The sequence below is a fragment of the Pinus tabuliformis genome, chromosome 4_1 (genome assembly GCF_031772625.1).
Source record: "Pinus tabuliformis cultivar Carrire ecotype Pingquan chromosome 4_1, CPIR1, whole genome shotgun sequence".
NCBI classification, from domain to species: domain Eukaryota; kingdom Viridiplantae; phylum Streptophyta; class Pinopsida; order Pinales; family Pinaceae; genus Pinus; species Pinus tabuliformis.
This window is the reverse complement of record NC_142303.1, coordinates 330518073-330534433: the sequence shown is the minus strand read 5'-3', so window position 1 is coordinate 330534433 and position 16361 is coordinate 330518073. Positions and strand designations below refer to the sequence as shown.

General features: G+C 39.1%; 1 protein-coding gene across 2 annotated transcripts in view; it reads left to right on the top strand.

Moving 5' to 3' along the window:
* Positions 1 to 314: 314 nt before the first annotated feature.
* The window catches only part of MHX (magnesium/proton exchanger), a 375411-nt gene continuing 359364 nt past the window's right edge, over positions 315 to 16361 (top strand). The window contains exons 1-2 of one of the 2 annotated variants that reach the window (XM_089419722.1): positions 315 to 504; positions 4626 to 5069. In XM_089419722.1, coding sequence (XP_089275848.1) covers positions 4634 to 5069 — 436 coding nt within the window. In that variant the 5' untranslated portion in view covers positions 315 to 504; positions 4626 to 4633. The remainder of the gene's footprint in view (positions 505 to 4625; positions 5070 to 16361) is intronic. The other variant, XM_089419723.1, reaches the window with a different exon arrangement.

The window sequence follows — 16361 nt, the reverse complement described above, 5'->3', positions numbered from 1 at the left end:
AATATCCAACAAAAGTAAACACTTCTCCCTTTAAAGCTACTAACATCCACATATTATACCCACTACCATTTTCACGATAATTTTTTTTATCACTAATTTATATTTAAAATTTTAGCCATTCTTGTTTTAAACGGTTGATACTTCAAAAAAATATATGGAATGCAAATGATAAAATATTTGCATTATTCTTTAAATTGCTGATCCGATTTATTTTGGAAAGGTTAATGATAATAATATTATTATTATTATGGAATGCTTAAAATAATACGAATGTGAAAATATTTGCATTATTATTTTAAATTGCTGACCCGATTTTCTTGGGCAAAAATCAAACATGCTGAAAAAACTTCAAAAAATATATCACATGTTTAAAATAATGCGAATGATAAAATATCTGCAGTCCCCAATATTGATCAATTATATGTCCGGAACGGCGCCATAGTCGGGCAACGGAGGCCTGTAGCCTGATTTTAATTCAGAAAAAGTCACCTACTCTGCAAGCGGGTAAGAGGATACAATCTCTGCCAAGTAATTTTTCTGCGTGATGCGTTGATTGATTCTTTGAAAGAGAAAGGATCAAAGCCGGCGAAAATTCAAATAGTTGACTTCGCTGTGTGCTCTGGTCTCAATTTTTGTTGTTGTTTATTTTAGGTTTAAGGAATTTGTGGTATTAATTGCATGGTTGGTATGATTTTTGAAATGCAATAGGACACAGTTTTTTTTGTTGGTATTTTTAGTTAGTAGTGAATTGCCTTTGCTTGTAAACCTCGTTGCAGCTTCAACTTATAGCCACCTTTCATCTGTGTGTTAGTCATGATTAACTATATGCAGTTTAATCTGATTCATGGATCCAGATCGCCTGGGGCTAGAAGAGTTCTCGACCCTAGGACCCCATGTTTTTTTTCTTTATAAGAGTTGCTATAAATTATCAAGATTGGGCTCTCATATTTAAAATTAGCCGCAATCTTAGTGCCTTTAACGATATCTCAGGTGTATCGTTTGACATCCTTCTAGTTACACACCTATCATCACTTGACAAATTACTTTGATACTGCCTCAAATTGCTAGTACTCTAGAGTAGTGACACTCGAAGTTAGTTTAAAACAACCTACTCTGTGTGTCAATATATTATGTGTGTGTGTGGTGCATTAAACATCCCCCAAGACAGGATCTACACCACATAACATGGACTTTTTTCAGCTTAGCTGCCAGGTTTGAGGGGTTTATATTCTGCCCAATTTTCCCAGGACTTGCATCTGGCCTCATTCCTTTTTAACATGCCATTTGGGTGGAAGAGACCGCACTGAAGATGGAAACAGTTGGACTGTTTAATACTCTGTCAATCTCTCTAGTGAACCAAGTTCCCATGGGCAACTGACGTTGGACTGCATAATACTCTGTTACCCTCTCTAGTGAACCGAGTTCCTATTGGCAGCTGAATATAGTTTTGAAAATACTGCGTTAAGGAAAATCCCCAAATTCGTTGAGCAAATCATGAATAGCACCAATGCTGTATGAACCCCTTCACAACAATGTTGCGAACATCACGACCGGGATTAAATCAGTGAGGGTCTGAAAACAGAAAAAATTGTAAAAATCGGGAAAAATCGGCAAATACAAAAAATCATTTTTTTTAATATGTAAAGCATCCACAACATAAAATAAATGCATTGAAACATAAATATGAAAAGAGAACTAATAATAAGATGTGTAATATCATGTCTAGTGCTACATCACACATAACAACGATGCCCTGAATACTAAGTCCTGAGTCCCGACTTAGCCTCAAAATATCAACAAAAAATATAATAATGTATCTCATATCATGAGTCATAATGTCATATACAATGAAATGAACCAAATAACTAATACTACTGATTTCCTCTGCCCCTCTTGCGAGAAAATGTAACAACTTTCCCTCTAGATGAAGAAGGCGCTGACGCTGGCATTGGCAGTGGACTCTGCTGTGCTCTAGAAGCTGAAAAACTAGGAGCTATAGGAGGTAGACCACGTCCACTACTGGTGACCATGGTAGGTGGTGTCACCTCTTCCTCCTGTTGCTCCTCCTCCTCCTCCTCTGCAACTGCTCACTCGAATGACAAGCTTTTGGAGATTGGGTACTCTGCCACCATAGCTTCTCCACCATGCATTTACAACAAATAAGATAAACATAAGAAAAAAAAATTGAAATTTGAAAGTTGAAGCAAAGTATGAAGAGACAATGAAATTTGAAACAAACTAAAGTTTACTAGGCATTTTAGTCTTCCTATCCACAACAACCATGTCAAAACTAAATGTGCCACCTGCCATCTTGTATATCTCCATTTCTTTGGATATTTCTGCACGTTCTGTTGAAGATGACACCATCTTCTGAACACAAGTGAATAATCCATCCATGACCTCAGCATCAAATAAGAAGCCACAAGAGTAAGAAAATGTAGGGTTCATGTAGATCCTTGCAGCATGAATGGGATGATGGAGTGTATTGTTCCATCACTCATCAATCACTTCCATATGAGTTGTTGTCTCTGAAACCCCTCATCCCCCTTATCTTCATAGTAGCTGCGAATGGATTCTTTGGCCCTATTCACGGTCTCATACAAGTAGCCCATTGCAGGCTTGTCTCAATCAACTAATCGAAGAACCTTTACCTTCAAGTATAATTAAGCGTAATTAACTAACCTTAAGTGTAATTAATTAAAATATGCCTATTAATAATTTTGTTTTATGTAAATCGTCGGAATGGCACAAAACCAAAAACAAACCGTGCAGAATTGATCTTGATGATGAAATATGGCAAGTGATCTCAGTCAGACCCCATAGAACTCCTCAAAACCCTCTGGGTCCACCAATAATGTAATCCAACTCCTGTGACCTGGCTAATATAAGCTCTGGAGACTCCTTTGAATCTCATCACAAGATAATATAAAAGTTGGGGACATTACATAAATCATAAGATTGCATGGCAATTAATTCAATAAAATGTTTACCTAATCAAATAGGGATATCCATTTATCTTCTAGGAGGTGGCCTAAAGTGAAGGGAAAATTGTATTGAGGTGATAGTGGTGCATCACCCATCTTGTTGCCCCAAGTTGGCACATGTGTTGGGAATTTTCACAAGGGTGCTTTCCATTCCTTTGACAAAGCTTACAAGTTAACCTCCATAGTTTGCGAAAAACCTAGTAGCTGCGTAGTTATGAAAATCACCTTGAACAATGTGTATGAACCGCTTGGGAGAGGTATGACTTGCTAGAAAAAAAAGAAAAAGCATCAAAGCTACTTTACGACTATACAACTTTGTTGTGTGGACTATAGGGATTCTATATGACCTATTGTGTGGATTTCATACAACTATACAAATTGTACAAATTAGCTTTTGTATGGCTAGATGCTCTTATTTGCTCTCTCTCTCTCTCATTCTTTCTGAAAAAATGTGTCTATGCTCTCTATCTTGATGTCTTTATGCTTTTCACCGAAACCCTAATTTGTCCAATCCTCAATCTCTCAATGAGATCTACAATTGAGATTAATCCAAGTCATTAATGCATGAAATGCCCTTTATTAAACTCAACAGCTAAATATAAGACTTTTCGCTTTTTCCTTAAGTGAATTACAAAATAGAAATAACTTTTGAAATATGTCGAAGTACTTCTAGCACATTCACATTGAACCTGTGTGCCAACTAGTGCCTTATGCCCTCCTCCAAGGTGCACAATGCTCATCGTCTCATGTAGGGTGCTCTCCAAGCTAGTGAATCCTTCATGGGGTTCCAATGAATGACGTCCACAAATATGTTAAAAGAATTCCCTCATTTAAGGGAAAAATACTAAGCTAGCGACCATCTAAGGTCAAGCATTCACTAAGCAAGCTATCTCAATTGTGCAAATTCATCAAAGACTATCTCTTGTGTCAATCGATGTTAAACCTTCTAGGGGCTGAACACACACCGTGTGCCCCAAATCTCATGAAGCTCCCCAAGCATGGGTAAATAATTTTGTAGTAACCCCAGAAGTTAACATCATGTAGGGCCTAAACCACTCTTAGATTGTTGTTAGAAATGAATGACATACGCAAAGCAATTGCGACCAAATGAAAGTCCAAAATTCTTAAGTAGAGGTAATTCTATTCATGCATTGATCCAGTTTACTATCATGTATATTGTAAAGATGTAGAATTGGATGGCTTGTGTCATCATATTCAATTATAAAGCATTGGTCATTGATATTACCTGTATTTGACCATTTGGTCTCTAGCTACCTTATTTTCTGCCAAGGATTGTGAAGTTGGTTATGTTCTTTTGTGGAACAAAACTGTCTTGGAACCAATTGATGATTTAAAATGATTACTGAAGTCTATGATTAAAGGAAAGTTTCTGTAGAAAAGATTCATTTAGATGTTGCATTAGTTGGTATTATTGATACTTCATTTTTTTGATGGTCCATGATTGAAGGAAAGTTTCTGTAGATAAAATCCATTTAGACGTTGAATTCGTTGTGGTTGTTTTGTTATGAAATTGTTCTTTTGAATGTATAAGTTTATCTAAATGATTTTACTTTAATTGTTGTTTATTAATAATGATAATTTTTTCTTTCTTGAATTTAATCGGTTAAGCCGTTTCTGCAGGGGTTGCAATGTATTCTAGTAATGAATCTTGCTCTTCAGATGGAAAAAGGTGGCACATTTTATTGAGTGGCATTGTCAGATTCATTCCAGATAATTCAACAAGTTTGTTGGAGAATAAATGTGACAGCTACCTTTTGTTTCATTTTGAAACTAATGTTGGGATTGGCACCCGGTCATTTCTATATGTTTTGGGCCTTGCTTATTGTTTTATTGGGTTGTCTGCCATAACTGCTTGCTTCTTTCGTTCAATGGAGAATATTGTGAAACAGACAAGGGAGATTGTTTATGTGGATCCTGGAACGGGTGCTAAAAGAGTCAGGAGAGAAAGGATATGGAACTATACATTGGCAGATATTAGTTTATTAGCTCTTGGGACAAGCTTTCCACAGATATCACTTTCTACGGTTGATGCATTTCAGAACCTTGGTCAACGATATGCTGGGGGTCTCTTCTTCTCTTTTGCTATCGCACTTAACTTTTCTAATTTCTTGTCCCTTCCACTAATGTGGCATATGTGCTATTTGTTTTGAATTTCTATTTATTTTCCTTGTTGCAGTTTCAGTTTCTCCTTCTCTATTAAAGATACTTTAACAGTTATTTAGTCAATTTATTGAAGATGACAGACTTTTAAAGCCAATAAACAGCTCCAAAATAGTTCTTTTACTTTAACCATTTTTGTGGTTTGTGTTAAGTTTATTGAGGATCAATCAAATGCTCATATAGTGTGAATTGCCTGTTTATGTCACATACTGGAGCCACTTTGAAGTACCACTGGATAAATTCTTTAGTATATGTAGCAACCAGTGAGTCATTATGAAGCATGTATAATTGAAGTTCCATACATCATTGCAGTATCTCAAATATAGAGGTTGAGAGGACAAGGTGAGCAACAAGCAGAATTAAGTATAGTTAGAGTTATAAGGCCCTTAAGAACCATAATAACAAGGGATCCTAGAAAGAATCCAATCCCTCAAAACATGAAGTTAGCAAAACTAGAATTGTGCAATTAACATTTAATTATTGGCAGGGCCTATAGTTGGAGTTTATTTTGACAAAGTTGGCTGCACATTGACAAATTTTGAAGTTTGAACATGATCCTCTTTTCGTTGGATGTAGGTTGTTAAATGACGTCTCTTTTGGAAACCATGCATGTATAGTGAAGGGTGTGCAATGTTTGTGCATGTTGTAAGTGTTATGATAAAATCAAGCACCCACAACAGCTATCTGACTTATTTGGCACATAACATTTGGTATCTGATGTTGGAAGAATATTTGTTATTGATGTCAAAGGAGATACCGTATCAAGAAGATTGTTGCATAAGCTTGTAGAGGACTTCAAGCCCTTTGCAACGAGTATTTACTCACCCTCTAACTCCTATTCGTTGAAGAGATATTGAATTTACAAGTTAGAGAAACATGGTTTTGATGTCGGCCTACATGAACACAAGTCAGCCTTCTCCAAGAGACGTGTCCATTCAAAACAAGGTCAAACAAGTATAAATAGAAGGTATGCTCCTCCATTTTGTCCATCCAACTCGGCCAAGACAAGAAGACAAGGAGTTCGATCTAAGGTGAAGTTCATACCTCATGAACTTGGTAGCAAACATGAAGAAAGAATTCAATTTGGATCTGGTTTTTGAGCTTTTGGTTTTTGGTGAATCTTTGTTTGTCTAAGATCATCTTATGCTAGATTCATTGCCCTCCTTGTTGAGAAATCTAGGGCATTCAGAGTTACAAGATTTCTTTGATTGATAATTGCTTGTGATATACTTTTACTTCTTAACTTATTGTCTTCTCTTTGTTAGCTTATTAATGTGTTCTTCTCATTAAGATAATTACCAATATGCGCAATAAAAGACAAGTGACACAGTATGTAGGCTTGTCAGCTAGGGCCAAAACCTCTCACCTCTTGAGAGGAAAACTCAATCAAAATTCTTCTTCTAGATCTTCAATTGATAAGTACCAAGACCATGACACAAACTCTTGACTCTAGTATCCTCCCAAGAACCTTGTCACTAACCTTGATGCTCTGCGTCTTCCCTTCCTCAACTTTCTTCTTGATCTAGAACTGCTCTCCTCGGCTCCTTCTAGAGAAACTCGGTCTCTATTCTTCACACTGCTCCTTCTTGACTTCCTCTAGAGAATCTCGGTCTCTAGGTCTTCATTGGTCTCCTCTAGAGAAACTCGGTCTCTAGATTTCCATTTCGGCATCCCAGAAGAATCCTTTTCCCTTGCTTGCCCAGGAGAAACTTTGTTGCCCCAAAATAAACCTACCTTTGCACTGCCTAGAAGAAACTTTGCTGCCCTAGAAGAATCTCTTTCGCTGCCCTAGAAGAAACCTATCTTTGCACTGCCCAGAAGAAACTTCGCTGCCCCAGAAGAAACCCTTCCTTCGCACTACCTAGAAGAATATATTTCTTCGCTGATCCAGAAGAATCTCTCTTCGATATGCCCAGAAGAAACCTTCTTGTCCTTCCTTCGCACTTCTCTTTGCAACTCCTTCTTCGCACTCCTTCTTTACCCTTTCTTCGCACTTCTTCTTGACCGAAAGCTTGTCAAGTTTCTTGCTACAAATGGAGGCCGAGTGCGCTTATATATACACCTCATACCATGTCCTTTAGGCCGACATGACTGTTGGAGGTTAGGCCGACTTGTTCTAGAGAGTTCCTTCATCGTTGTAGGCCGACTTGTTCTAGGGAGTTCCTTTATTATTGTAGGCCGACTTGAAGAGAATAGGTGACAAGGTCTTGGACGATACTTTACATAGAAAAGATTGACTCTTTTACAAAGTGTAACATCACTTCATTACATGACAATGACTCTAACATTTTATGACTAGATGACAAATAAATCCTAAAGACTCTCAATGGGAGTCTTGACTCAAAAACAAAAATCCTTGCTCATGAAACCCATGAAGCAAGTCAACATAATAAATTTATTTTTCTTATTTTACATTTCATTACATAAAATCATATTTACATGTCATTATGAAGACTGAACCTAGTTACACTTTTCAACACTCCCTTGAATGAATTGCTGACTTCCCAGAAAAGAAAATTTTTGTAGCTTGCAGACTTCAGAGAAAGGGGACTTTCTGTAGCTCACAGATCTTAGAGAAAAGCGACTTTCTATAGTTCGCAGACCACAAAAAGGTGACTTTTTGTAGCTCGCAGACTGTAGAAAGGCGAATTTTTGTAGCTTGCATACCTCAAAGAAAGGGGGATTTCTATAGCTCGCAGACTGTAGAAAGGCGACTTTTTGTAGCTCGCAGACCTCACAGAAAGGTGACTTTTTGTAGCTCGCAAAAAGGTGACTTTCTGTTTTAGAGTAGACTTAATCAACCTCTTGTGGAGCAGACCTGAGACACTTTTGGAGCAGACTTTTGAGGGCAGTATCTTTGCATCTTTTAGAGATTGGAATTGGTTCTTGACGCTGATCCTTTGGAGCTTGTTGAAGCATTTGTTAATTTTAGGTATGTTCTATGCTTAGAGCAATTTATTTCAATTTTCACAGTTAGCTCAATATCTTTTCCAGATTAGCAATCACATCAACATTAAAGTAAACTACAGATAGAACATAAACATAAATCGCAGAAGACAAGCCAAGACAAGAAAACACAAGATGTGGCGCTACCCAGGGACAAACCTCAACGTGGGGAAACCCTTGATCAATTCTTCTTATATGTCCTTCAATAGTTCAACAGAGAGAGAGTACTAAGGAATTTAGACTTCTGTGATCCATAATATTGTTAGATAATCTTCGGCAAAATCACATAATCAATCTTTTGTCGACGCGTTTCGAACCAACCAGTGTGGTTCATCGTCAGGACAAGTTGAAGAACCAATCCAGCTTAGCGTGATTAAATAGAGTGTGCAGAGACTCCAACAGCTATAATGCTAACGGCTAATATTGACCTAATGATCTTGGTCAAACTACTAAAATAGTTAATTAATATTTCGCGAAAAAGCTAAAATAGGTAAATAAAGGAATCCATTGGTAATTTAAAATAAATAGGTATATTATTATTATTATCCTAAATATTAAGAGAATACCTATTTTAATTATGATGGTCAATATATCCCATACTATATATTAATTAATCTATATTTAATTATTATTCCAACATAAAATACACGTAAAGGTAATCAATCCCTATTATTTTTAGAATTTAGTTATACTAGATAATTGTGTGATAATTATTTAATGGTCTTTGGTAAGTTATTCTGTTCTTATAATATATCATATTTATTATTTAAATATATGGTCCAAAATAATAAGTTATATAAAATAATATAAGTTTATTAAAAAATCTATATCTTCTTAATAATTAATAAATCCAAACAAATTGTTAACCATTATTATTCCTAGAATTTAGTAATATCAGGTAAATACCATAATTTAGGGTTGTTAAAATCAAGTCTATTAATAATAGTATAACTAATATTATGGTATATCATAATTAACCTTTAAACCTAACGGTCAATAATCAATATTAGATCAATATTATTTATTCCAATAAAATATTAAAGGTAACTAAGACCATAGGTAAATATACTATTACTTACAAGATAAATACCATAATCTAGGGTTGATATGTTTATTACTATAACTAATATTATTGGTAAATTTTATCCTTTAAACCTAAAGGTCAAATCAATATTTAAATTTTTTTAAAATTATTAAGGTTAACTAAGTCATTATTATTTATTATTATTATTTATAAGGTTTAAAACGGGTTTTTTAGATATTAGTTAAAGGGAAACTCAATTCTAAGGTTAATATTAAAATACTGAAATTAAAAAATCAAATCTAATTATAATATGCCCAATAGTATCATAAACAGGTATGGTTAATACAATAATAGCCCGAAACTAATTCATAACTAATAATGACTCAAACACTCCATCATAATAGGACAAAACTGCCAAAAGAAAAATTAAGGAGGGGGAAGACAGAAACCCTAAGACCTAACAAAAAGGAGATGAGGAGGCTAGGAAGACAGGGCTGGGACCCAGCAACTGCTAATCTTCCAGCCATCATCCCTATTAAGGTTGTTCGGCCTTTTCTCAATCTCCAGGGCCTCTCTAAATTTGCGATGGTGAAACTGCGCAATTTTGGCAATGACTTGAGCCTCCTCTATACATACATGATGCATAGTCTTTCCCGCATGTTCAGCCAGGGCCGAGGACTTGGTCCTCCCATGTCTTAAGTCAGCCGAATGCTCGCTAATCCGCTGATTAATAGAGCGACCAGTCTCACCAATATAAGGGGTCCCACAGGAACAGGGAATGACACGCTAAGCTGGATTGGTTCTTCACACAATTATCTAGTATAACTAAATTCTAAAAATAATAGGGATTGATTACCCTTACGTGTATTTTATGTTGGAATAATAATTAAATATAGATTAATTAATATATAGTATGGGATATATTGACCATCATAATTAAAATAGGTATTCTCTTAATATTTAGGATAATAATAATAATATACCTATTTATTTTAAATTACCAATGGATTCCTTTATTTACCTATTTTAGCTTTTTCGCGAAATATTAATTAACTATTTTAGTAGTTTGACCAAGATCATTAGGTCAATATTAGCCGTTAGCATTATAGCTATTGGAGTCTCTGCACACTCTATTTAATCACGCTAAGCTGGATTGGTTCTTCAACTTGTCCTGACGATGAACCACACTGGTTGGTTCGAAACGCGTCGACAAAAGAGAGAGAGTACGTTTACAACAGAAGTCAACACTTTGACTTATCTAGATAAGAGCATAGATCATCTATAAGAACATGATACATGAGATTAGTTGAAGACATACTGCTTCAACTGATTCTCCAAGGTGACTCCTTGACCTATCGTTGTGCTGCATTTCGTCATCATGCTACACCTCATCATGTTGCACCATGCTGCACCCAACATCACTATGCTGCATCTCATCACGCTTCATTAATCATGACTGTACCCATTGCTGCACCATGTTGCCATACTGACCTATGTGTTGGCTGCATCTTGCTTTCCTGTTGTCCCTTGCTTGCTTGTTGTCCCTAGCATGCTTGTTGTCCTTAGCATGCTTGTTGTTGCATGCTAGCGGTCCCTTGCATGCTAGTTGTAACATTGCATGCTTGGTGTATTTGCTGCTAAGTACCATACAACTGTCCCAGTGTGTGTTAGTTGTGCCTTGCATGCTGCTCTCCTTCAGAGACATATGATCTGGCTGTTCCGGTAGTTCATGGCAGTTGCGGCTGTTCTTGGCAGTTTCGACAATTCCCGACAGTTCCCTGCAGTTTCGGATTTTCTCGGCAGTTGCGATAGTTCCGGCTATTCTTGGCAGTTCCCGACAGTTCCGACAATTTCAGCTATTCCATGCAGTTCCGACAGTTCCGGCTTTTCTCGACAATTCCGGCGGTTCCCGACAATTCTGGCAATTCCGACTATTCCCAGTAGTTCTGGATATTCTATGCTTTTCCCAGTAGTTCCCGGAAGTTCCAGCAATTCCTGACAGTTTCGGCAGTTCCCGGCAATTCCGACAATTCCCGGCAGTTCTGGAAATTCCGGCTATTCCCGGCAGTTCCGACAATTCCGGCAATTCTCCGCAGTTCCCAATAGTTCCGACAATTCTGGCTATTCCCGGCAGTTCCGGCAATTCTGGCTATTCCTGGCAGTTCCAACTATTGCCCTCTGGATTAGGGCAGCGTTATCCCTTAGGATCTCTCTTCCTACTAAAACCCAAAGACAAGTAGAGAGGAAGAGATCCCAAGTGTGTTGAAATGACTTGAAGGCCACCTCTGCTTATACTAAAACGTTGAGCACAAGTGGGGTTTATTTGGTTGCTGGCTGACCTTGATGAATTGTCCCATGACACAAATAAATTCATATCTCCATGAATAGTTATCAAAATCGGATGATCTTTAGATCAATCCTACACTTCTCGATGAGAGGGATCCAAGAAAAATATCAACTTGCATTAATAAGATGACCCACATGGAGTTTGGCCCTAGTTGCCAATTTTAACACTCCCTCTCAATTAGGGAGAACTCCATTTGCTAATCCATATGTCCGACTGTACTATCTCTGCCACCAGTGCCCTGCACTACTCTGCTTTGTTGAACCATGAAGAAGAAGAATTGATCGAGAATGTCTCATACCATTCTCTACTAACCCGAAGTCAGTTTCATATGAAGAGAGTGTGTCACATCACTCTTATTCGCCGAAGTCAGTTTTATTAATCCCAGATCAATATCACAAGAGAGTGTCTCAAACCACTCATACTGATCCTAGATGAGCTTCATTAATCCCAGATCAATGGAGGTCATCCTAGCATAGGGAGTACGGTAGATACATCGATGCGTCCATCGATAGTACTACTATGGTCCCTAACCCCATTTCCCTGCTCATTGATCAGATGAGAGGTACTTTCCATGAGTCCCAGACTGCATGGGTAGGATGCCTCGACAGGAGAACTAATCATCCTGTCCACAGGAGAACGAATCATCCTGCCCCACAGTTGCCACAGGAGAACTAATCATCCCAGCCCACAGGAGTACTAATCATCCTGTTTCACAGTTGACATGGGAAAACTAATCATCCCAGCCCACAGGAGAACTAATCACCCTATTCCACAGTTGCCACGAGAGAACTAATCATCCTGGCCCACAGGAGAACTAATCATCCTATTCCATAGTTGCCATGAGAGAACTAATCATCCCGGCCCACAGGAGAACTAATCATCCCGTTCCACTGTTGCCACAGGAGAACTAATCATCCCGGCCCATAGGAGAACTAATCATCCTGTTCCATAGTTGCCACGAGAAAACTAATCATCCCGGCCCACAAGAGAACTAATCATCCTGCTCCACAGTCACCACAGGGTATCACAGGGGAAGGTTGAACCTGTCATCTTGTACATAGCGCACCACTAGGGGAGGGTGAGTCGTCCTGTGGTCATATGTTGCTCTAGTAAGTACCCCAAGCCCCCCAGATCTCCCAGAGCTCAATGCATGCAACATGCAGGACACTTATAAGAAGGTCTCTCAACGACTCCAAGTCGTTCGAGAAAGTCACAGATTTGACTTTTCCCCGAGGCTTTGACAAAACGTCTGTGACCTATACATCAATCTCAATGCGATGGAGCCTCCTCGCTCATTGACTTACCATATCCCAGATAAGGTAGTATCTGATGTCTATCTGCTGGAGCAATCATCGAATACTAGATTCCTCAATAATCGAATCCCCCCTCTGGTTGTCAGAGAGAATCATAGTGGTATTCATCATGTGTACAAATAGCTCACTTAAGAGCTTCTGCAACCATGCAGCTTCACATGAGATCATACTTGTAGCTATGTATTCGGTCTTGGCGGTGCTTATAGCAACCGACTTCTGCTTCCTGCTCATCCATGATATCGAAGCAGAACCCAAAGAGAACCAGCGCTGAGAAGTGCTTTAGTGATCCTCCACATTGCCTGCCTAGTCAGCGTTCGAATAATCATGCAGTTTCATGTTTCCGGCAGTGTATCTCAATCCATGAGAGATTGTGCCCCGAAGATATCTCAGAATATTCTTGGCACCAATCTAGTGAGGCTGAACCAAATATGAGCTCACCATGCTAACTGCAAAACATATATCCGGACAGAAGTTCACCAAGAACATCAACGCGAACGAGTTTACGAAACTCAGAGGCATTTCCCAAATCTGGTTCGACATCACTACCATATAACTTCTGAAAGTTAAGATCCTCGAGGTAGTCACAGACTTGCAATTTATCATTCCACATCCGGAATCCAACTCCCTCTTACTTCTACAAATGAGAGGGTCTGAACCTGTTAGAAATAGGTCGTCCTCATAAGTTGCCGGTATGCGAGGTCTATCATCCACAAACTTCGAGTAATGGTCTGGATCGGTTTCACTCCTAGTGAGTCTTAGCTTCATCAGACAGCTATCAATCCTCTCATACTATGCCCGGGGTGTTTTGATTCAATCCATAGAGGGATTTCTTCCACCTGTATACATGAGATTCTCGATTGTGAATCTCAAACTCCTCAGGTTGTTCCAAACCTGTGGACCTGCTGCATGAGGGGAATGGTCCTCTTATAAGATTTTCCTTTAGTACATCTCAGACATGTACCTTCATGCTCTTCTTGAATTCAAGCATCGCTATCACCATCTGACTCACATCGGGTAGGGCCCCAAAGGTAGACCTCTGGTGTTATAGATGCGATATGTCAATCGACATGATCCCCAATGGACCATCCTGCAACTTGATACAAATTGCCAACCCTGAACCCATGAGAAAAAGCATCTTTGAAAATTCTATTTTTTTAACACGTACCTTTCCATCGATGAATGCCACCCTGAAACCTTTGACTTCCATTTCCGAGATGGACACTAGGTTCTTCTTGTGATTAGGTACATAAAAGAGATTCTTGTAAATGAATAGAGTTACCCTCATTCAATTGAGGGGTAATATTCCTTACACCCTTTCCGGATAGGTGGTATCGACTCCAAGTATAATCCCACAGTTGTTTCCGTCTCTACCAAATTCGAGTGAGCACCCTTCTATTCGATGAGGTGCCTTGAAGCACTACGATCATAAGCCAGATTCCTAAAGAATCTGAAGGAGAGGGCCAATACAAGATAACGCTTCTTTATCTTATCAAAAAAAACATTTGATTCTTCATACTTGGGGTTCCTTGCTTTCCTTGAAGAGTCGGCCATTTCCTTGATGACCTACATTACCTGTCATTCCTTAGATCATTGAAGATGTCCCTGGAATGATTGTTATCTTCATCAAGAGATGTGTCTCTGCCATTCAGACACTCCTTCGCATAATGGCCGAACTTATTGCAACCAAGGCATCTGCCTTTCCTTCCACCCTTAGATCTGGACCTCCCAATGAAGTGATCTTTAGGTAGGCCATTAGAAACTTTCGCTGCGCCATTTTGATAATATTCTCTGCTCCGAATTCACCCTCAGTGAATTTGAAGAGGGATGAGGAATCCACTGATCCTTTTGTCCTTTCCCAACTGTCTTCAGTGATTGCTCTTTCACTTTTTCTTGGGCATTGTCTTCATCTCAGCTCTGATACCATGTTAGTTTTAGGTATGTTCTATGCTTAGAGCAATTTATTTCAATTTTCACAGCTAGCTTAATATCTTTTCCAGATTATCAATCACATCAGCATTAAAGTAAACTGCAGATAGAACATAAACATAGATCGCAGAAGACAAGCCAAGACAAGAGGACACAAGATGTGGCGCTACCCAGGGACAAACCCCAACGTGGGGAAACCCTTGATCAATTCTTCTTATATGTTCTTCAATAGTTCATCAAAGAGAGAGAGAGTACGTTTACAACAGAAGTCAACACTTTGACTTATCTAGATAAGAGCATAGATCATCTCTAAGAAGATGATACATGAGATCAGTTGAAGACACGCTGCTTCAACTGATTCTCCAAGGTGACTCCTTCACCTATCGTTGTGCTACATTTCGTCATCATGCTACACCATGCTGCACCCATCATCACTATGCTGCATCTCATCACGCTTCATTAATCATGATTGTACCCATCACTGTATTACATTATGTGCCATTGCTGCACCATGTTGCCATACTGACCTATGTGTTGGCTGCATCTTGCTTGCTTGTTGTCCCTTGCTTGTTTGTTGTCCCTAGCATGCTTGTTGTCCTTAACATGCTTGCTATTGCATGCTAGCTGTCCCTTGCATGCTAGTTGTAACATTGCATGCTTGGTGTATTTGCTGCTAAGTACCATACAACTGTCCCAGTGTTAGTTAGTTGTCCCTTGCATGCTGCTCTCCTTCAGAGACAGATGCTTTGGCTGTTCCGGCAGTTCCGACAGTTCTGGCTGTTCCCGGAAGTTCTGACTGTTCCCTGCAGTTCTGCTTGTTCCGGCAGTTCCAGAAATTCCGACAGTTCCAACAATTCCGGCAGTTCCAACTTTTCCCAGCAGTTTCGGATTTTCCCGACAATTCTGGTAGTTTTGGCTTTTCCCGGCAGTTCTCGGCAGTTCTGGATTTTTTCGGCAGTTCCGACAGTTTTGACTATGCCCGACAGTTCCCCGCAGTTCCGACAATTCCAGCTATTCCCTACAGTTCCGACAGTTGCGGCTTTTCCCGACTCTTCCGACAGTTCCTGACAGTTTCGGCAATTCCTAGCAGTTTCGGCAATTCCGGCTATTCTCGGCTTTTCTCGGCAGTTCCAGCAATTCCCGACAGTTCTGACAGTTCCCAGCAATTCCGGCAGTTCCCGGCAGTTTCGACAATTCCGGCTATTCCTGGCAGTTTTGGCAATTCCAACTATTCCCGGCAGTTCCAACAGTTCTCGACAATTCCGGCCATTCCCGGCAGTTCCGACAATTCCGGCTATTTCCGGCAATTCCGGTTATTCCCGGCAGTTCCGGCTACTGCCCTCTGGATTAGGGCAGTGTTATCCCTTAGGATCTCTCCCCCTACTAAAACCCAAAGACAAGCAGAGAGGAAGAGATCCCAAGTGTGTTGAAATGACTTGAAAGCCACCTCTGTTTACACTAAAGCTTTGAGCACAAGTGGGGTTTATTTGGTTGCTGGCCGATTCCGACCTTGATGAATTGTCCCATGACACAAATAAATTTATATCTCCATGAATACTTATCGAAATCGGATGATATTTAGATCAATCCTACACCTCTCGATGAGAAGGATCCAAGAAAAATATCAGCTTCCATTAATA